Source organism: Mus caroli, chromosome 4 (genome assembly GCF_900094665.2).
Source record: "Mus caroli chromosome 4, CAROLI_EIJ_v1.1, whole genome shotgun sequence".
Taxonomy (NCBI): Eukaryota; Metazoa; Chordata; class Mammalia; order Rodentia; family Muridae; genus Mus; species Mus caroli.
The window spans coordinates 123,853,282-123,875,913 of record NC_034573.1 but is presented as its reverse complement, the minus strand read 5'-3'; the positions used below and the strand labels follow the sequence as shown (position 1 = coordinate 123,875,913).

General features: G+C 48.1%; 2 protein-coding genes across 3 annotated transcripts in view; both read left to right on the top strand.

Annotated features, from left to right (window-relative positions):
- The window catches only part of Catsper4 (cation channel sperm associated 4), a 16,793-nt gene extending 1,805 nt beyond the window's left edge, over positions 1-14,988 (top strand). Inside the window, exons 4-11 of one of the 2 annotated variants that reach the window (XM_021160685.2) lie at positions 3,945-4,046; positions 7,721-7,818; positions 7,966-8,086; positions 8,310-8,443; positions 11,290-11,464; positions 13,274-13,482; positions 13,766-13,919; positions 14,586-14,988. In XM_021160685.2, the coding sequence (XP_021016344.1) occupies positions 3,945-4,046; positions 7,721-7,818; positions 7,966-8,086; positions 8,310-8,443; positions 11,290-11,464; positions 13,274-13,482; positions 13,766-13,919; positions 14,586-14,636 (1,044 nt within the window). In that variant the 3' untranslated portion in view covers positions 14,637-14,988. Of the gene's footprint in view, positions 1-3,944; positions 4,047-7,720; positions 7,819-7,965; positions 8,087-8,309; positions 8,444-11,289; positions 11,465-13,273; positions 13,483-13,765; positions 13,920-14,028; positions 14,091-14,585 lie in introns of those variants that run through there. The other variant, XM_021160686.2, reaches the window with a different exon arrangement.
- Positions 14,989-17,372: 2,384 nt separating this feature from the next.
- Positions 17,373-22,632, top strand: part of LOC110293429 (mucin-2-like) — a 17,557-nt gene continuing 12,297 nt past the window's right edge. Inside the window, exon 1 of the mRNA XM_021161250.1 lies at positions 17,373-17,442. Coding sequence (XP_021016909.1) covers positions 17,373-17,442 — 70 coding nt within the window. The remainder of the gene's footprint in view (positions 17,443-22,632) is intronic.

Below are 22,632 nucleotides of genomic sequence, written 5' to 3'. Positions count from 1 at the left end.
CTCTCCTCAGACACACCAGAAGAGGACATCAGATCCCATGACAGATGGTTGTGAGCCACCATGTGGTTGCTGGGAATTGAACTCAGGACCTCTGAAAGAGCAGTCAGTGCTCTTAACCACTGAGCCATCTCTCCAGCCCCCCAGAGACCAGTTCTTATATTGTTCTCTGATCGTCACACACATACTGAGGAAGGTGTGCATTCACATATAGACAAGCACACAGGTGTGCGCACACATGCAGGCACATGCACAGGCACATGCACACACAGGGACACACACAGGCATATACACACATACATATACATACACAGGGGTCACACAGGGACACATACACAGGCACATACACACACAGGGACACACTCAAGCACATACACACAGGCACACATACAAAAAAGTACAAACACACAGGCACGTATACACACAGGCACATAGACACACACACAGGGACACACACAGAGAGATACACACAGGCACACATACAAACCGGCACACACAGGGACACACACACACAGGGACACACACACACAGGCACACACACACACAGGGACACACACACACAGGCACACATACACACAGGCACATACACAGGTGCACACACACCAGCACAGACAGGTACACACACACAGGGACACAGCCAGGCACATATACACACAGGCACATACTCATACAGCCACACACAGGGACACACACACAGGGACACACACAGGTACATGCACACAGGTGGACACACAGGGACACACACACAGGTGGACACACAGGGTTACACACACACACACACACACACACACACACACACACACACGGGGACACAGAGAGGAAGAGGAAGAGAAAGAAAAGAAACATGAGAGAATTCATCATGTGTGTGTCCAAGTAGAGAGCCCAGGTTCGCTTCAAACTTTCTCCCAGCTGCCCTCAAACTGAAAACTACTTTAGCTCTGCAAATGCTGACATACCTGTGCACCATGATACTTGATAGATTTCTTGTTTTGTTTTATCTTTTATTTGTCTCCTTGGTTTGGGACAGGATCTTACTATGTTGCCCAGCCTGGTCTCAAATGTATGACTTTCCTGTCTCAAGCACGAGAGTGCTGGGATTACAGATATGTGCCACCATGCTTGATGGGTTTCTGTTTGTTTGTATTTTAATTTGTTCCTTTTAGACAGAGTTCTATATAGCCCAAGATGCCTTCATATATATATATGTGTGTGTGTGTGTGTGTGAATATATATGTATATATATGTGTGTGTGTATATATGTATATATATGTATGTATATATATGTATGTGCATATATGTGTGTATATGTAAGTATATGAATAATCTGAGGACAGATTTGAAAGCCTACAGCTTCCTCCTAAGTTCTGGGAATCCAGATGTGAGTCACCACACCTGGCAGTTTTAATTTCTCATGTGTTGTATACATGTATACTGTTTAAATTCAGTATGTCCAAGGTGGTGGTGACAGATGACTTCAGAAAGGTGCTCAGTGGCCAGGTCACATGTGGTCTTTATGTCAAGGGAGATAAGTCTGAACCCAGGAAGAGATTTAAGCAGCAGTGACATGAAATGAAATTTAGAATGGAATTGAACTGAATTTTAGAAAATGTACTGGCTGGGGCTGGAGAGATGGCTTAGTGGTTAGAGAGCTTACTGCTCTTGGTTTCTGGAACATACACTAAGCAGTTTACAATGGCATATGACACAAGGGCTAGGCCTCCTTTGGTCTCCAAGGGCATCTTGCCTGTGTGTGGTGTTCATACAAACCACACACTTTTTAAAAGAAAAGAATCTTGCAAAGGACACAGGTTGCCACAGTGTGGACCACGCAATTGAAGAGGGACAAGAATGAAAGAAGATGAACCAAGATGGGTCAGAGATGTCCAGGGGAAAGATGCTGTGACCTGGACCAGGATGATAGTGGTAGGTGAGAAGAGCATCACACCCATGGGCTCTTCTGCCTCCTCTTCATGGTGCCTGGACTGAGCCCGGCGCCTTGCGCATGCTAGGCTAACATTATACCACCAGCCCCAATGCCACGGGCTTCTCTGATAAATCACATTGCTAGTTAATGTTTAGTGAGCCTTTACTGCATGCCACCTTGTTACCACATATCAGTCTGTGCAGATAGACACCAGAACCGCAGAGAGCTGAGTTTGTGGCCTGAGCAACGGGGTGGGGCTGGGGCTCATGGGGACAGCTCAAGAGGAGTGGATAGACCTAAAAGGCTGGGCTGGGGATGGACACTTGACAGCTGCCTGTGTCAGGGGAGGAGGCAAGGCTGAGTGGAGGTGGTATTCGGAGTGTGAGGGCAGGAGAGGGCCAAGGCAGGCTCCTCATGCGAGGAGGGAATGGAGGAGGAGGAAAGCTGACTGAGGAGTGACCAATGGCAAATAGTGAGCACAGGAGAGTCACAGCCAAGGGAGTAATCAGTAGGGCCGGCCCTGCTGAGGAGCAGGCCTGGTAAAGACTCCAGCTATTCCCCAGAGTTAGTGCCCTTGGCATCCCCCAGAAATGGCTCTCAGGGAGGCAGCAACTCACTTATGTAGCTTGCACAGTGAGGACAGTGCAGGTCCGTGCACAGGCCATTGTAGGGTTATGAGATGAATTCAGACTGCAGATGCCAGCATCTGATAGTGAATCGGGGCTGGAGAGATAAAAGGAGAGAGAAAGGGGGGAGGCGTGCAGGGAGGGAGGAAGGGAGGGGGAAGAAGGGAGGGAGGGAAGGGAGCAACATTACATTTTTTCCTCTGTGTGTATGTGTGTGTGTGTGTACCATGACAAGAATGTGGACATCAAAGGACAACTTGTAGGAGGAATTGGCTTTCTCCTTCTACTGTGGGACACAACTAAGGTTGTGAGGCTTGCTGACACACACCTCTGACCACTGAGCCATCTTGCCAGATCCTGAAGATCATTTTGTAAAATGTAAAACAAACAAACACGCCCTTGTTACGGGTCTCAGTCAAAACTGTCAGAACTGGGGCTGAGGATGTAGTTCATTTGGTAAACCAGAAATTCAAGGTCATCCTTGGCTACGTAGTTTTGAGGCCAGCCTGGGCTACATGAGATTGTCTCAGATAATATAGTCAAACAGGAAAAATAAAATAAAATAAAATGAAATAAAATAAAATAAAATAAAGCCTGAAACCCTACTGTTGAGTTTGTGACTATGAAGGTCAGTTCCTAGAAGCCTATAGGTCCAGGAATAGTGAGTGTGAACAGCCAGAGGCCCACGCGATGGGCAGGGAATCTGCTGGCTGCTGGGTGTAGAAATAGAGGGGGTGAGGTGACTGGCTTGCTGGGGTTAACTCTGTGGACTGGGAGTTGTTTGCGGGCGTAGGTCACAGGTATGAGAAAGCAGAGAGACCAAGATTTAGGTAGGGCAGGAGTGAATTCTAGCTATCCATCCATCAAATCATGTACCCAAGGTACGTGTCCAGGATCTACAATGGGGAGGACACCTCGGACCTGACCCAGAGAACTTGAGATGTTGTAGTCAGTAGGGATTGTAGGGACCAGGCTAGTAGAGAAGTTCCCTGGAATTTGGGGTCCTGCAGCTCCTGGGGGCCATGCCTTTTTCTTTAAGTCCCAGAGTCTGCGAGGCCCTTTTTATATATCCCTTTCTCAAATTGTCTGCTCTAGAGGTTAGGAATGAAGGCCAGCCAGCTGGGTGATGTGACAGAAAAGGAACCGACTTTCCAAACAGTATTGACAGTCACATGATGCAGTCTTGGTACTGCCTGGCTTTTGTGCAGAGGGTGTCCCCTAAGGGAAACCATAGAGCTATTGAGGAGGAAGAGTAACCAGGGTACCGTCACCTCCTACACACACACACACACACACACACACACACACACACACACACACACTCTCCAGCCTGGCACGAGTCCTGCTCACTGACACTTCGTCTCCACTTCGTCTCCTTTTCTCTGTCTTCCATGTAGAAACACTACGAGCTATTCTCGACCATAGATGACATTGTGTTGACGATCCTTATCTGCGAGGTTCTGCTTGGTTGGCTTAACGGCTTCTGGATTTTCTGGAAGGTGAGCTCCAGGAATCCGGGCATTGCCCCTTTTACCTTATCCCTCCATTGCTGTCCCCACCACACTGAGCCTTTGCCCTGCAGAATAAAGGGTTTGTATGGAGAGAGGGTGTATCAGTGAGTGAATGGGTGTGTGTGTTTGTGTGTGTGTGTGTGTAGCAGGATGTGAGTTGTTGATGAAATGCCCCTCTGTGTGTTCAAGCCCCTGCTTCTGCCTTCCCAGCTCTTTCTCCTCGCCCAAACCCAGATTTCTGAATCTGGGGAGTGGAGTTGAGGGATTGAGAGTGTCTACCTTCATGCTCATGGACCGAGAGTAGTACTCTGTAAATGTCTTCTGTAATTGAGGTCCTTTGTATTTTCAGCTGTATGAGTTCTAGTCCCTGTTGTGACAATTCACTTCTGTCAGGTAGCACAAAGCCACACCAGCCAGAACATAGATGGATGGGAGTGGCTATATTCCAGAAAAGCTCTTTCTTCCTCCGAGGTGTGTTGATAAAGCGTTTTGTTGATAAAGCGTTTGTTTGTTTGTTTGTTTGTTTGAGAGTCTTACTATGTTGCCCAGGCTCACCCCAAACTCCTGAGCTCCAACTAACAGGGACTACTATTGGGATCATCTCTAGCCCAGTAAGACTTCATTTGTGCCACGCACAGTAATGCACACTTAACAATCCCAGTAGTCAGGAGGCTGAGGTAGAAGGGTCATGAGTTCAAGGCCTGCTTGGCCTAAGTAATGGGGCACCGTCTCCAGGAGACCGACAAAGCACCTAAGTTTCACATTTCCCAAGCCAGTCTGCTCATCCCCCCTTCCCCCTTCCCTTGCTTTATAAACTACACATTGACTTCGTAGGATGTCTTCAGGAAGGCTCTTCCAGGCTAGGCCTGTGTTGCTCCGAATCTCCTTCCGAGTTCCTCTCTGGTAGAGATAAAGTATATTCTCTATCTGCCTCTCTCAAAAGAATCTGTGAGCCCGGCAAGGCAAAAATTTGTATCCTCAGAGAATGAATCAAGATAGGGGATCCAGCAGTAGCTTAATTCTGGGTGGATTTGTAGACCAGTCAGTGTGGCTGGGCTTTTGTTTTGACTCCTAGTGCTGAGAACTGAGCCAAGGGTCTCTTACACTTACCAGGTGTATCATTCACTGTTCTATTGCGGTGAAGAGACACCATGACCAAGGCTCTTATAAAAGAAAGTATTGACTGGGGCTGGCTTACAGTTTCAGAGGGGTGGTTCATTATCATCAGGCTCGGAAGCATGGCAGCAGGCAGGCAGGCAAGGTGCTGAAGCAGTAGCTAAGAGCTTTACATCAGATCCACAGGCAAAGAGAGAGGGGGGAGATAAGAGGAGAGGGGGGAGAGGAAGAGAGAGGGGGAGAAAGAGGGAGAAGGAAAGGGAGAAAGACTAAGCTTGTCATGGGCTTTTAAAATGTTAAAGCCCATGTCCAGTGACACATCTCCTCCAAGGCCAAATCTACTCTAAGAAGGTCACATCTCCCAGTCCTTCCCAACAGTTCTACTCCCTGGTGCCCAAACATCAAGTATGTTAGCCCATGAGGGCCATTCTAATGCAGAGCACAGTAGGCTTACTTACTCATCCACCAAGTTACACTCTGCTCCCCCCCCTTTAAATCCAAGACAGGGTTTCTCTGTGTAGCCCTGGCTGTCCTGGAACTTGCTCTTTAGATAAAGCTGGGCTCAAACTCAGAGATCTGCCTGCCTCTGCCCCTACCTCCCAAGTACTGGGATTAAAAGCATAAGCCAGCATGGCCTGTCCCATGGCCCTCTTTTTGGGACAAGGCCTTATTAAGTTTCCTAGGATGACCCTCAGCTTACAGTGTAGCTCAGACAAGCCTTGAACTAGGAGAGACCTCCCTGTCACCTTAATTTTTTTAAAAAATCTACTTTTAATGATGGTTCGTAAATGTTTTAACCTCCCTTCTAGCCCACCACCCACCAGAAGTAATGGGAAAGAAGGGATATGGGGGAAGTGGACCTGTTTAGAAATGGTTCTTTGGATCAAATCCATGTGTGTTGTCAGGAAATCAGCAGTTCAGTTCACAGGTCCCCAGTGACAGCTCGATCCACTCGCAAATACTTCATGAATATATCAGCAGTCCAGTTCGGTAGTATCAGGACAGCAACAGTGGTGGCATGACCTAGCAGGAACATCCAGGCCTTAGTTTGAGTCAGCAGGAAGGATTTAGACCAGCAGGGATGCCATGAGAAGTTCTTGGCTGTGCCTCTCTCCGTGAAGCAAAGATCAGCGAAGACAGGAGACCAACGGTTGCACGACTAGTTCTATGAGCAAGCCAAGCTCTGCCTCCTGTCACTGTCCCGTAGAGTCCTTTTATATTCTCGCCAAACATCATGTGTCCTGCATGGGTCTTGCCTCAACAAGATGTGAGTCTGTCTTAGCTGACATCACTCTGCTGATCAGCCCGAGTCTCCAGAAGCAGCAAGAAGCCGCAGCCCACCACCAGAAGTTTTAACCATCCTTTCACGTGCTTGCTTTAGCAGAACATCCTCTCACCTGTGTCTGCTTCAGCGAAACACCCCTTCCCGTGTTTGCCCCAGCAAAACACCATCCGACACATCTAACTTTTCAAAGACCCCTTCCCCATTTCACCGCCCAACCCCCACCTCAGTCTCCTGAGTAGCTGGGGCCTGTGTCCCCTGTATGTGTGTGGTATGTGGCACTGACTGCAGTCGTGAGGCAGACTTGTATTTATTGGATTGTTTCCCAAATTTAAGGACATCCTCCATTAAAATATAGGGTTCGATTTTTTTTTTTAACATTTTCTTCAGACACACAGTGGCCAAAACTTTATTGAAATCCATGTGGAGTCCTGGGTCCACTCCAACTTCTCAATCCGTTGTCTTCAATCACCTCTTTGGGTAATCTTCTTAGAGCCCCTGTTTATCTGCTCAGTGGCTGGGTTATAATCCTAGGCAAATAGGCAGGTATTTTTAGCGCTTTCTTTTCTGACTGTAGCCTTTGGTGAACAGCACTTTGCATTAAGTTGCTGGTACTTACGGAGGTCCTAGAAATCTGTCTCTAATATTAGTGTGTGATAGATGTGCAACCACTTCTTCTGTCAACCTCTCACTGCTGTCCCTGTTAGCTGTTTCTATCTATCTATCTATCTATCTATCTATCTATCTATCTATCTATCTGTCTATCTATCTATTATTTATTTAGAGATGGTCTCACTATGTAACACTGCCTGGCCTGAAACTCCCTCTGTAGAACAAGCTGGCCTCAAACTCACAGAGATGGCACTGCTGCTTCTGCCTCCTGAGTAACCACCAGGCCTAGCTACTTTAATTGGGTTAATTATAGTGGGTGTTACAATTATCATGAAGGCAGGAGCCAATGGGAGTTTTCAAGTCACCTAACTGTAGGTCAAGTCACTGGCTAAGGGGCTAGCCTTGTGTCGTGTGTGTGTGTGTGTGTGTGTTCACTGTATCTGAGAATGGATGTTGACATAGGTGTAGGACTGTGATTCTTTGTGTTTGCAGCATGCTGGGACAATAGGGTGACAACCACGAGATGGCAGCTGTCTAGCTTTGATCTTAGAGGAGTGCTGACCCCTCCCTTAGAGGGGTGTGTGTGGTAGTGCAGACAGGATGCTAACAGGGCTGGGCTTGATAGACCCTTATGAGCTGCTCTCCTATTCAGGATGGCTGGAATATCCTCAACTTCGCAATTGTCTTTATCTTGTTTATGGGGTTCTTCATAAAACAACTTGACATGGTCGCCATCACCTACCCTCTCAGGTGAGTTGGGAGCCCTGAAGGTAGAAGGGGCATTTGTCTGGCTCCCAGGAAGGAGAAGAGAAATCTTTACGTTGGTGAGAGGGAGGCAACAAGGAGGAAGGGGTCTGGGGAGGGTCAAGAGGCATCCCTGAGAGGCACCACCCACAGGGTGCTCCGGCTGGTGCATGTGTGTATGGCAGTGGAACCCCTGGCCAGAATCATCAAGGTTATCCTGCAGTCGATGCCAGACTTGGCCAATGTCATGGCTCTCATCCTCTTCTTCATGCTGGTGAGTGTCTCCCAGACCCCAGCCTGTCTCTTTCCCTGAATACAGACTGTCTCTTTCCCTGAATATAGCCTGTAGGGGAGTGGGGGGGGGGATGGGAGCCCAGAGAAGCAAAGGACTCCTCGGGTCTGACTCCTTGACGATACTTGCTGGCATCTGTTGTCATGTCCTGCCAAGCTCCAAGGCTGCCAGGTGAACTTAGGTTGGGGTCTGGTCTCTCTGACAGGTATTCTCTGTGTTTGGGGTCACACTCTTCGGTGCATTTGTCCCCAAGCATTTCCAGAACATGGGGGTTGCCCTGTACACGCTCTTCATCTGCATCACCCAGGATGGATGGCTGGACATCTACACTGACTTCCAGTGAGTACAGCTCACAGTGACTTTCTTGAGCTTTGTCTCCTCATTGATAGGGCAGGCCTGGAGTTCTTGCCAGAGAGAAACAATGAGAGAGGGGGCTCCTGGGAAATGATGAGAAGGGGATCCTGGGACTTCCATGAAGCTGACCTTACAGGAAGTAAATATCCAAGGAAATCCCGGGCCAGGAGCTTTGGCTTTGTTGTACTTGAACCTTATTATCATAGAAGCTCCACACACAGGGCTGGAGAGATGGCTCAGCAGGTAAGAGCACTGACTACTCTTCCAGAGGTCCTGAGTTCAATTCCCAGCACCCACATGGTGGCTCACAACCATCTGTAATGAGATCTGATGCCCTCTTCTGGTGTGTCTGAAGACAGCTACAGCATACTAATTATATTATGTTATATATAATATATGTTATATATATATATTATATATATAATAAAATCTTAAGAAGGAGGAGAAGGAGAAAAGAAGAAGAAGAAGAAGAAGAAGAAGAAGAAGAAGAAGAAGAAGAAGAAGAGGAAGAAGAAGAAGAAGAGGAAGAAGAGGAAAAGGAAGAGGAAGAAGAAGAAGAAGAAGAAGAGGAAGAGGAAGAGGAGGAAGAGGAAGAAGAAGAAGAAGAAGAGGAAGAGGAAGAGGAAGAGGAGGAAGAGGAAGAAGAAGAAGAAGAAGAGGAAGAAGAAGAAGAAGAAGAAGAAGAAGAAGAAGAAGAAGAAGAAGAAGAAGAAGAAGCTTCACACATTCATAAGGCCACCTGACCCTGTTCATGGAGACTTCAGCTATGTCTCCTCATAGCTGTGTGGCTCAACCTCTGGCCAGGAAGCAGGTCTGTGGTTGTGCCTGAGGCTTCTAGGTAGTCTCCAGCTTGCACCAGAACAGGACAAATCACCTAGACTCCTGGGAAGTTTGGGTTTAAGCCACTCATGCTCAGACCTGCTCCCAAAAGTCATTTGTGTGTGTTCTATTCTTTGCTTCTTCTCTGTCAAGTCCAAGTCCAGCTTCAATCCATCCCATGCTCCACTATGAAGTAGAAGCCAAGTTGGGTTTCTGCAGTCATAATACATCCAGACACAGGGAGCGGAATTCCCAGCATTCAGGAAGCAGAGACAGGGGAATCAGGAGTTCAAGTCAATTGTTGGCTATAATTAACAAGACTTGCTTCAAAAAAGGAGAAAAGGGAAAGGGGTGGGAGGAGTTGCATGGGGGAGAGCTTAGTGGGTAGAGTGATTGCCTAGTTTGGGTTCAATCCCCAGAACTAAACAAAGCAAGACTGGTGACATTTACCTGTATGACACAGTCTGAGGCCAGCCTGGGCTAACATGAGTGCCAGTCTAAAAACATCAACAAAACAAAAATGCTGGCAGAGTGGCACACAGTTTTAGTCCCAGCACTCGGGAGGCAGAGGCAGGAGGAACTCTGAAAGCAGCCTGGTCTATTTAGCCTATTTTAGACTAGCCAAAGTTACATGGTAAGACCTTGTCTCAAAACACACACAAACACACACACACACACACACACACACACACACACACCCCACAATACCAAAACCACCAACAACAAAAGGTGGAACACTAATGCCCAGAGAGCGCAATTGCTTGGTGGCGTTTGCCTTTAATCCCAGCACTGGGGAGGCAGAGGCAGGGTGACCTCTGTTGGAGGCCAGCCCGGTCTATGTGGACTTCACAGTGAAGCCGCACTGGATTTTAAGTCTTTTCTCTTGCACTGGCCCTATGACATTAGACAAACAAATCCACTGTTAGCCTCAAACTTGCATTGATCTTCCTGCCTCAGTCTCTCTTTTTTAAAATTAATATTTATTTATTTATTTATTTATTTATTTATTTATTTATTTATTTATTATATGTAAGTACACTGTAGTTTGTCTTCAGACACTCCAGAAGAGAGCATCAGATTTCGTTACAGATGGTTGTGAGCCACCATGTGGTTGCTGGGATTTGAACTCAGGAAGAGCAGTCGGTGCTCTTAACCACTGAGCCAGCTCACCAGCCCCCCTGCCTCAGTCTCTTAACTGCTGAGGTTACAGATGTGGGCTACCAAGACCAGCTCATTTTTTACTTATTTATTTATTTATTTATTCATTCATTCATTCATTCATTCATTCATTCAATTATTCATTCATCTTATGTTTCCGGCCGGGAAACCTGTCAGGTGAGCCTGAATCAGGTAAGCAGGCTAGGCAAGCCTTCTGCTGCTGAGCTATAGCTCTAACTTCTAGCTTTTAGAAGTTGGAGGGGTTTGCTTTATCTGTTTTGTTTTTAAATGGAGCCTAGCATAACCCAGGAGAGTTGTGGGCTTGGGTTCTTCCTCCTCTCACTCCCCAAATGCTAAGCTTACAGACTATGCAACCCCGCTGCCTTATGCCGCACAGGGGCTTCATGCATACCAGGCAAACACTCTACTCTACCAACCAAGTTTTATTTCCAGTTTGGGGGTCTTTTGTTTGTTTGGTTTTCGAGGCAGAAGCTCAGGTACCCAGACTAGCTTTGAACTTTTGCTCTCCTATCTCTACTTCCCGAGAGCTGGACTTTATCACTTACCGGATCCTCTGTTTAATCACTCACAAAGAGATAGTACAACACAGTCCTGACTATGTCATCGGGTGGCATGAGGATCAGTCTAGAAAGATCTGTAGAACTCTTCTATGATGCAGCTTGGCATAGAGCGCTTCTAGTTACAGTGGATATATAACTGTGGCTGTGGCTTGTATAACTGTAGCTCCTCCCTGAGGTACAAAAGAGTGCTGACGTCTGGCTTGAGAGCTGGCCCTAACTCTCTGAGGCACAAAGGGCCAGGGAAATGATGGAGCCCCTGACCACCATTCCCAGGATGGATGAAAGAGAGTACGCGATGGAGGTCGGGGGCGCCATCTACTTTGCCGTCTTTATCACCCTCGGTGCCTTCATTGGTCTCAACTTGTTCGTCGTCGTGGTGACCACAAACCTGGAACAAATGATGAAGACTGGCGAGGAAGAGGGACATCTGAACATAACGTTTACTGAGGTGAGCCGGGTGTGGTTGTGCATGCCTCTAATCCCAGTGCTTGGGAGGTCTAGGCAGTTGGATCTCTGAGTTTGAGGCCAGCCTAGGCTCCAAAGGGAGTTCCAGGACAGCCAGGACCGTTTCAGGGAAATCCTGTCTCAAACCAAGAAACTTTTGGTGAGGTGTGTGGGCTGGGAAGGGCAGGAGGGAGGAGAGGGTGTGCCCCGTGTCCAAAACCTGGAGGTGAGATGCCACATTTGTAACGTCCACTCTATGACTGAGGCTCCTGGAGGCTGGGTGTGCATTCTTCGATGTGCCATAATTCAAGTTGAGCATGGGGTGGCATTGGGGACATTTACCCAAGCACATCCGAAGTTCCTCTCTGTGATGGGAATGGTGGTAATTCTCATTTGTCATCACACTCATGAGCATCTCAAAGGAAGGTAAGAATCCAACAGGTGCCCTGGAGGGGATGGCTCAGGAGTTAAGGGCACTTTTGCTGCTCTTGCTGAGGTCCTGGGTTCCGGTCCTTCTCACGCAGCTACTCATAATTGTTTGTAAGTCTAGTCCCCTAGCCTTCTTCTGGTCTCCACAGGCATTGTATGTACACGGTACCTTTCCTTACATAGACATAGCAGGACTGTACATACATGTATACATGTATACACATTAAATAAAAGTAAATACTTGTTGGGAGTGGTGGCATGTGCCTTTGATCCCTGCAGAGGCAGGTACATCTCTTAATTTGAGGTCAGCTTGGTCTATAGAATGAGATCTAACCAGGGCGACAGAGAAACTTTGCCAAGAGAGAGAGAGAAGAGAGAGAGAGAGAGAAAGCAAGGAAGAAAGAAAGGAAGAAAGAAAACCTGATAAATGTTAGCTACCCAGTATTCACTTGGCAGAATGTCTATAAGGTGGAGTGGAAATGGACACTTTGGAAAGGTTAGAGAGGCATGACCACCATCACTTCAGAGTAGGTAGGGCTTTAGAGGTTTGCTGGGGTAAGAATTTCCAGAGTTAAGGGTGGGGGACTTAAGTGCTTGAAATTGAGTTACCGCAATAAGCTAGAGGGGCTAAGACTGACTGGAGCTAAAGACTGGGCTCAGTATCAGACTGCGTAGCTTGCTGGAGGCCCTGGGTTCCATCCTGAGCATGCACAGATTAAAATGTTATCATACCGGGGCTGGAGAGATGGCTCAGTGGGTAAGAGCACCGACTGCTCTTCTGAAGGTCCTGAGTTCAAATCCCAGCAACCACATGGTGGCTCACAACCATCCGTAACAAGATCTGATGCCCTCTTCTGGTGCGTCTGAAGATAGCTACAGTGTACTTAGATATAATAATAAATCTTTTAAAAAAACTATATAGCTGGGCGTGGTGGCGCACGCCTTTAATCCCAGCACTCGGGAGGCAGAGGCAGGCGGATTTCTGAGTTCGAGGCCAGCCTGGTCTACAAAGTGAGTGCCAGGACAGCCAGGGCTATACAGAGAAACCCTGTCTCGAAAAACCAAAAAAAAAAAAAAGAAAAAGAATGGGGAGATGGCTCAGTGGGTAAGAGCACCCGACTGCTCTTCTGAAGGTCCAGAGTTCAAATCCCAGCAACCACATGGTGGCTCACAACCATCCGCAATGAGATCTGGCGCCCTCTTCTGGATTGTCTGAAGACAGCTACAGTGTACTTACATATAATAAATAAATAAATCTTAAAAAAAAAAACTATTAAAAAAATGTTATCATACCAAATTAAGTTACAGGCTGCATGTCCTAAGAGATATATCCTCCCTGAAGCCCCATGACCCTGAACTGTCTCTCTCCATCCACTGTTCCCAGACAGAAGAGGATGAGGACTGGACCGATGAGCTGCCAGTGGTGCATTGTACAGAGGCCCGAAAGGATACTCCCACTGTCCCCAAGGAACCACTGGTTGGGGGCCCCCTGAATAACCTCACGGAAAAGACCTGCGATAACTTCTGCTTGGTGCTTGAAGCAATACAGGAGAACTTGACGGAGTACAAAGAGATCCGAGAGGAACTCAACATGTAGGGAGGGTCCTGGGGAGTCTGAGCTGGGCCTGGCCTCAAGTTCATTTGCAAAGTAGCATGCCCAGGGTTCACGCTTCCCAGATCAGGAACTGGCATCCTGATCTTTGGGTCATTTTTTTGTGTGCCGGGTGGGGCCAACACAGCCTGGGTCTCCTTGAGGGATGTTTCGAAGGCCAGGAGAAGCAGTTAGCGGGGAAGGGGAAAGAGGGTGCACCCCAGGGAAGAGATGGAAAGGCTTCAATGACACCAACAAACATGGCATCCATCTCTTCTCTCCCAGGATCGTGGAGGAGGTGTCCTCCATCCGGTTCAACCAGGAGCAGCGAAATGTGATCCTACAGAAGTATTCTTCCAAAAGCGCCATCTTCCTAAACGAGCCCTCAGAAGGGGCTAACAAGCAAGACTTGATCACTGCGCTGGTCAGCAGGGAAAAGGTGCGTGCTCCTTTCCCTACCTAATCGACTCCCCTGCCCATCCCCCATACCCCACATGCATACCAATAGCCTACAGGCACATAGCTAGGTCTCCTTTCTTTTCCTGCAGACCCACTAAAATCCCTGCTCATCTTAGCTGGCACCACCCAATCTGGTCAAGCTTCACCACTTCCCTCTCAGAGAAGCCCTGTCTCCTCCCATCAGGCTCCACCCCAGGAGCCAGTCCATGTGGTTCCCCACCCTCAGCACCTACAAATCTAGTCCTGAGTGGCTTCTCTGTGTCACTGTGTGTATCTGTGTGTGCCTCTGAGTGTGTTTCTGTGGTATCTATGTGTTTTTATGTCTTGTTTCTCTGTGACTCTGTGTCTGTGTGTTTTTGTGTCTCTCTATGTGTGTGTGTGTTTGTGTGTGTATGTCTGTGTCTGTATGTGTGTCTTTGTTTTTATGTGTGTGTCTGTGTCTGTGTGTGTGTCTGTGGCTGTGCCTCCTATCTCATGGGACTAAAGTGGAACGGAGTCCTGGGGATGGCTAAGCTCTCCAGTTTAGAGTGTTACTAAGCATGCTAGAGTTACCCAGGTGGAGCAGCCGTGGAGGCAAGAGGAGGAAGAAGGAGCAGGCTGTCCCATTAAGGTAAGCAGAGTGACAAAAAGCTCTTTTGGTTTGCAGGTGTCTGATTCTAACACAAACATGGTTAACAAACACAAGTTCAGCCACTGAGAAGGCAGTATGGAAACTGAAGGGCCTGCACACACTGGGCCAGCTGCTGCATCCCAGACTGGAGCCCATCCCTCTCCCTTACACCCGGGTGGCAGAGGCCATGAGGCTGGAAAGGTGGCAGCCTCTGCAGGGCTTATGCCTGGGAGCCTCAAGTCCGGAGGAGTCGGGATTTTGGCTGAGAGTGGGCGTACAGAAAGTCGTAGCCAGGCTTTGGCCTAAAGATGAACATCCCTGACCTCTGTCTGCATCAGCCAGAGCTGGAGGAGGCCTGCCTGGGCCCAAGCACCAGAAAGAGAAGAGCCAGGCCAGTGAGACCGTGTGCACCAAAAATAAACTTTTGTGTTATAACCAATGGGTCTGACTGCTAGTCCTCTTACCGTTCCGCACCCCTGCCTTTGGTGAAAAGAGAAGAGAGATCTCATCTCTTAAAAGCCTGCTGGCTTGGGACTTCGTGGTTCATACTTTGTTTCCAGCAGTTGGGAAATAGGGGCAGGAGAATCAAGAATTCAAGGGCATCCTCAGCTACATGACCAATTGAAGGCCAGCCTGGACTAGCAGAGGCAGGTGGATTTCTGAGTTCTAGGCCAGCCTGGTCTACAGAGTGAGTTCCAGGACAGCCAGGGCTATACAGAGAAACCCTGTCTCGAGGTCTGTGCTGAATGACAACCACACAATCCCAGTGCCTGGGAGACTAAGATAGGAACATCAAAGAGAATTGAAGGCTAGCCTGGAGTTCTCAGTGGGAACTTGATTTGGGGTTGGGGTAGAAAAATGGCAGGTTAGTCTGATGACCCCCTTAAGGGCTTCTAATCTGATGAAGGTATTCTCCCAGATCATTTTGACTTAATGATCCATATAACCCCTGACCTCGATTGGGGTGAAGGTGCAGTTTCTGGCCTCATGTGGGAGGCCCTGTCTGATGAAACAGGCTGTGTCCTCTGTCCTCTCTCACCCTGGGGAGCCCTGATAGGATCTGATAGGATCATCACAGTCCACGCTGCACAGGTGGCTCTACCCTTGGACATCAAAGAGTGTCCAGCTAAAACGTCAACCCCCAAAGGCCTTCTGGAGAAGAACAGCACAGGTTACTGGAAGGAAGTGGGAGGATTTTGTGGGGGAACTCAGGGCCTGTGTGGCTGGAGTGGTATCTAAAAGCTTATATCATGACCTGCAAGCAACAAGGCAGAGAGGTGCTGGGAATGGCGGAGGCTTTTGAAATCTCAAAGCCACCCCCAGTAACAACAAGGCCACACCCCCCAATCCTTCCCTAACAGTTCTACCAACTGGAGACCAAGCATACAAATATATGCTTGGTTATCCTATGGTAACCATTCTCATTCAAACCACCACAGAGAAAACTGGATCAGTACATGTAGGGTTGTAGGCCACTGGACATGGCTGCTTGGGGGGAGACACATGGGTCGTTTGACTGTGCTTATCCCACAACACTGCAAGGGCCTGAGGGCTGGAGACAGCATCTAGCCCGGAGTGGGGGGTGGGGAGGAGAGCTCTGGCTTGTCCCAGCAGAGATGATTTTCCTTAGCTTGGCAGAGGCAGGCTTGGCGGTGGTTGTGGCTTGGAGCGCAGAAAGGCCTTCTAACCAGAGATTAGGCTGCAGCTCTGTAGGCAAAGGCCTTTGTCAAGTGGATCCATGAAACTGAACAGTTTATTGTCATGGAGGGAATGGATGGGTAAAACCACACCCCACTTCTCAGGGCGGACCCGAGATTAAGTAGCTTTTGCAGGGAGGAATATCTGGGAAGGGAAGCTTATTGGCTAAGCCCTCCAGGCCTCTAGGTACCTCATTAGCATGGAGAACTCTGTTTTTTCTTTCTTTTTCTTCTTCTTCTTTTTCTTTTTTACTTTTCCTTCTTCTTCTTCTTCTTCTTCTTCTTCTTCTTCTTCTTCTTCTTCTTCTTCTTCTTCTTCTTCTTCTTTCTTCTTCTTCTTCTTTTCTTCTTCTTCTTCTTCTTCTTCTTCTTCTTCTTCTTTTTCTTTTCTTCCTTCCTTTCTCTCTCTCTTTCTTTCTTTCTTTCTTTCTTTCTTTCTTTCTTTCTTTCTTTTTTTTTTTTAGCTTTTTGAGACAAGGTTTCTCTGTATAGCCCTGACTGTCCTGGAACTCACTCTGTAGACCAGGCTGGCCTCAAACTCAGAAATCTGCCTGCCTTTGCCTCCCAAGTGCTGGGATTAAAGGCGTGCGCCACCACTGCCCGGCTGACATACATCTTTTATGTGAGAAGCATGGCACATGTTCCAAGTCAGGAGCCTGGCAGGGAGCAGAGAGTTGCCTAAGCCTCAGGTGTGTGCCCACTGAGTCTCCGGGTCTCGAATTGCTCTACCTTACCAAACTTCCTGGCATGGTTTTACATCCCACAAGTATAGGCAGAAGATCTGACTTCTCGAATGTCAACTCAAACCCAGAAGGTGGGAGACCAATATCCCTGAAACTCAGATACTTCAGTGCTAGGTACAGGGAAACTGGGTGGCCCAGAGTTCTGCCCTGCTATTCTTTAAAGGCTGACAACTAGGGTCCTTGGGGATATTCACTAGTTGGAACTGCGGTCCCCAGAGGCCCACTGATTGCAGCTGATGGGAAACAGCCTCTCCCCCTCTGACTCTCTGTCAGCATTGGTTCTAACTACAAAAAGCCCCAGGACTGTGTTGTCTCGCTGTCTGTCCCTCTGTTCGGGCCAGAGCACCTTCCGAATGTCCTCCAGAGCACTCACCAGCACAGACATGGGCAGCCGCTGGTTTCTGCTGCTGCTGCTGCTGCTGCTCAATGGGGACAGAATCTTCAACCTGCCAGGTGAGTACCAACACCTTTCCATCTCCCCCCTGCGGCTTCTTTCCAAACTGGCCAGAAAAGGGAAGAACTTGCTAGAAATCCAGGTGATGCTTCTCCAGAGCTGGCTAAGGGATGCTGCGCCCTAAGGAACCGCTTCAGCAGTCTAAAAGGCATAGGGTAGAGGCACCAGAGAGTCTGAAAGACAGGATGATCTCCATGGGGCTCTGACCTCTCCCACACGTCTCTTCCAAAGCACTAGCTTATCTTTGCCTGTCTGACTCCTCCATCTGTCTGTCTTCCCCTCTGTCTGTCTGTCCTTCCCATGTGTGACAGGTTAATCACCTTGGGCTTTCAGCAGGATGAGGGCCCAGGTGTTCGGACCATGCTGCTTTGCCTTTCTCTGACAAGCCCAGCACCGTGGTGCCTCGCGGTTTCAGAAAGGAGAGCATTCTGGGTTCGGAGTTCCTAGGTTGGTGTGTGGGTGGGCGGGGTGTGGGGGGATGCAGGCAAGATGCTGCATGTGTCATCAGCCTCCCAGGTCTGTGACTTTGACTGTGGACAGAAGCCTCACAAGTATAGGCAGAAGATCTGACTTCTCAACTCAAGCTGTGAGGAAGCAGGCATTAGTAAGAGTGCTGAAAGCAGCAGTGGCATGAGCGATGGCGTCACTCTAGCGGCAGGGTTCCACTCACAGAGCACCTCCCTGAGCCTGTTCCTGTGCCAAGCACTGGGTGAGGGCTTCCGTGGCCTTACCTCAAGCAATCTCAGGGTCACAGTGAAGTACTGTCAGCATCCCTGCTTCGCAGTGAGGGAAACTGAGGCTCAGAGTCACATGTTGATTTCCATGTCCTCTTAGTCACATAGTGGGACCTGTCCCCAATCACGAAGTAGGGCTTGCCCCCAGGTCTGACTCTAAAATCTAGGTCACATGCCCTGGCTGAGGATGGGGAATCTCAATTATTATCATGAAGATAATCAAAATCCCAATCAGAGCTAGTAGATGAACTGATTCTAAGATGTGTAAGAAAGGACAGAAGGAAGCTGACCGCGGCAAACCAAACCTATAATCCCAGCACGCGGGAGAATGAAGCAGGTGAATCAGATACTTAAGATTAGCCTGGGCTACAGTCTCAAAGAATCCAAAAAAATAGCCCGGCGTGGTGGCGCACGCCTTTAATCCCAGCACTCGGGAGGCAGAGGCAGGCGGATTTCTGAGTTTGAGGCCAGCCTGGGCTACAGAGTGAGTTCCAGGACAGCCAGGGCTACACAGAGAAACCCTGTCTCGAAAAAAAAAAAAAAAACCAAAAAAAAAATCCAAAAAAATAATGTAAAAGGATTGATTGTAAAAGTATCCATGAATGTAATATGTGTGTGTGTGTGTGTGTGTGTGAGAGAGAGACCACTTGGAAGAAGCATGAAGTTAGATCAAGAGTGGTGGTACATGCTTGTAATCCCAGCCCCAGGGAGGTGAAAGGGTCAAACATCAGCCTTACAGAGGACAGAGAAGGGTAGAGGGAGGTAGTAGAATCCAAGGTCCTGTGCCATCAGCCCACCGAAAGCCCAGGCTATTACTAGTATGTCACAGGGTCTGAGCCAGAGTCACAGGCCACTGTCAGCCTTGTAACCTGGGCACTGGGAACGGAACTTGGATCTTCTGGAAGAACAGCAAGTGTGAGTTTGCTTTCTAGGCCACAATACCCCAAAGCATTTTTTTTTCTTTTGATGGAGGAAATGGGAGACTAGGGTTAGAGGTGGGGGACATGGAAAGGAACAGATGTTGCTGGTGTTGATGCAGTGATGCAGAAGTCAGCCAGCCAATGGAACAACAGCAGGGAGCTGCATGACTCATCCGTCGGGAAAAGAGAGGCTTCTGCATAGGGACAGAGCACCTGGTGGACCACTTAGAAAAAGTATGACGTCAGATTAGGTGTAGTAGTGCATGCTTATCATCCCAGCCCTGGGAAAGTAGAAGATCTGGATTTAAAGGTTAGCCTGGGCTACTCAAAACCCCGTTTCAAAAAAAAAAAAAATCCAAAAGAAAAAAAATTAAAGCATGCAGTTCAAGGCAAGGGAGATAGCCCTGTGTGCAAATAAAAACCTGAGGTCCCAGTGACAAAGGTATCTGCTCTGTTAGCCTGGGATTTTGTGGCTCCCCTAACCCTGATCCCAAGTATCTCATTATACTCAGTAGGACATGGAGACCAGAGCAAGCGGTGGGCTTCCACAAGGTCACACAGGAAACACATAAGAGAACCCGTCCCCAACCTAAGCTTCTCTACTCTTTGCAAGCATTCCAGGCAGCTCTGTTACCCTATGGTGACTCCTCGGGTCTGCACAGGAGGAAGACCTTGGAGTATCCGTGAGACACAAGCGCGCAGAAGTGAAAGGCCCAGGGCCAGTGCCCGTTCTGATGTAGCTCAAAGCTTGGTCCATGACAGATCACCTCCCGTCTTCTGAATCAGCTCTCTGGTAGTTGCTAGGGATCTAGAGGAGGGCATCAGGTGATGGCCTGTTTCTGCCCTTTGCCCAGGGGAGGGGCAAGGTTTCCTGGGGATCTAGTTCAGCATGGAGTGTGGGTTTTCCCCTCGAGGGACAGTGGCTCGCTCAGCCTTGAAAATGAAGCAATGTTATTGTAAGCTTCACAGGGCAGCAGAGAAAAAAGACTCAGGCTTCGGGTGGCTCTGGTTTCAAAGGCAGCATCCCCACTTCCTGGGGGTGTGACCTTGGACAGACGGCTCAAGCTGTTTCAGCCTCAGTTTCATTATCTGGTGTGTAGGAATAATAGACCTTACACAGCTAGTGAGCAGGCTGTATCAGTTCTGGACAAATGACAGTCAAATAGGTCAAGCTCATCCTTGACCACTAATTTTTTTCCCCTTTGGATTTTCAAGTAAAACAAATTTATTATTATTATCAGTGTATATGTGTGTGATGGGGTGGGGAGTTCACTCCATCTTACTGACCCTGCTTTAATTTTTTTTTTTTAGCAAGTTGGGGTTTTGCTTTGTTTTTGATTTATTTATTTGAGACAGGGTCACTCAGTAGACTGGTCTTGAACTCACAAAGATCCTGTCTCTGCCTCTGCCTCTGCCTCTGCCTCTGCCTCTGCCTCTGCCTCTGCCTCTGCCTCTGCCTCTGCCTCTGCCTCTGCCTCTGCCTCTGCCTCNTGCCTCTGCCTCTGCCTCTGCCTCTGCCTCTGCCTCTGCCTCTGCCTCTGCCTCTGCCTCTGCCTCTGCCTCTGCCTCTGCCTCTGCCGCCTCTGCCTCTGCCTCTGCCTCCTCTGCCTCTGCCTCTGCCTCTGCCATGTACAGGACACAGTGGCTCACAAATATCTGTAACTTCATTTCAGGTGATCCTACACCCTCTTCTGGTCTCCATGTCTTCCAGACACGCAGGTGGTGCATAGATTTACATGCAGGGGAACGTGTAAATGCAGGAAACAAACAAAACCAAAAACCAACCAACCAAAAGCAAGCAAACAAACAAACAAAAAAACAGCAGGGCTGAAGAGATGGATGGCTCAGTGGTTAGGAGCATGGGCTCCTCTTCCAAAATGCCTATTTTGGTTTACAGCACCCACAACCACCTGTAACTCTAGTCCCAGGAGAGCTGACACCCTCTTCTGACCTCCAAGGGTACCAGGCATACACTTGTTGCACATACATACACGCAGGCAAAACACTCGTCCACATTAAACAACTAAGTCCGAAACAAAAACAACACAGGGACTGAAGAGACAGCTCGTTAAGGGCACTTTCTGCTCTTGCAGAAGACCTGGATTTGGTTCCCAGCACCCACATGATGGCTCACAACAGCCTGTAGCTTCACTTCCTGGGGGGTTGGGGGGTGGGCACGCCTTTAATCCTAGCACTCAGGAGGCAGAGGCAGGCGGATGTCTATGAGTTCAAGGCTCATAGAAACTTTGGTCTCTATAGAGACTGGTCTACATAGAGACTTTGAGGTCAGCCAGGGATACATAGAGACCCTGTCTCAAATAATAATACATAAATAGCTAAATACAAAGTAGGAGCTAGTGACGTGGTTCAGTGAATACAGTCACTTGCTGCCAAGCCTGATACCCCGAGTTCAATCCCAAGAATCCATGTCTATATAGGAGAAGGGAAGGACCAACTCCTGCAAGTTGTCCTCTGACCTCCACATGCCCGTTATGGCACACATGTGCAGGACACACCCACCCACACACACCCCCCACGCACACACAAATCAATTTAAAAAACAATTAAAAAGAAAAATAAAGCAAGATGAGTGACTGGCTGACACCAGCAATCTCCAAAATAAGAAGGCAGAGGCCAGAGGACCAAAAGTTCAAGGTCATCCTTGGTTATGGATGGAAAGTTAGATGCTAGCCTAAGCTATAAGACCCACAACCAAAGAAAGTGGACATGGTTTCAAGTACTTATAATTTCAGAACTTGGGAAGCAGAGGCAGAAGGATGGCCACAGATCCCAAGCCAGTTTAGGTTATAGCCTGGGGGTTCCTACAGGGACCCTATCTCAACCAATAAAAAGGAACACTTGCCTGGTGTTTACAAGGCCTTGAGTTTGATCCCTAGCACTGCAAACAGAGCACAGAAGGGTTGGGGGGTGGGGGTGGGGATGGTTGTTGTTGTTTTTTTATCTGGATTCTCACAGCTCCTAGAGCAGTGTAATTTGAATGAGACACATTTGCCTACAGTGTCACCTCTCTCTCTTCTCTGGCATGAAGCATTTGAAAAATTAATAGTTTTATTAGTTGGGAATTTTAGCTGGAGAGATGGCTCAGCGGTTAAGGGCACCGGCTGCTCTTCCAGAGGTCCTGAGTTCAATTCCCAGCAACCACATGGTGGCTCACAATCATCTGTAGTGGGTTCTGGTGCCCTCTTCTGGCTTGCAGGTGTACATGCAGATAGAGTACTCATATACATTAAATAAATAAATAAATAAATAAATAAATAAATAAATAAATGGAAAGGAGAATTTAATACAAAGTATCACCCTACCCTCTCCTTCTTCTTTTATTTTTTTTAAAGAATTATTTATTTATTTATTTTATTCATATGAGTACACTGTTGCTGTCTTCAGACACACCAGAAGAGGGCATCTCATCCCATTACTGATGGGGTTGTGAGCCACCATGTGGTTGCTGGGATTTGAACTCAGGACCTCTGGAAGAGCAGTCAGTGCTCTTAACCACTGAGCCATCTCTCCAGCC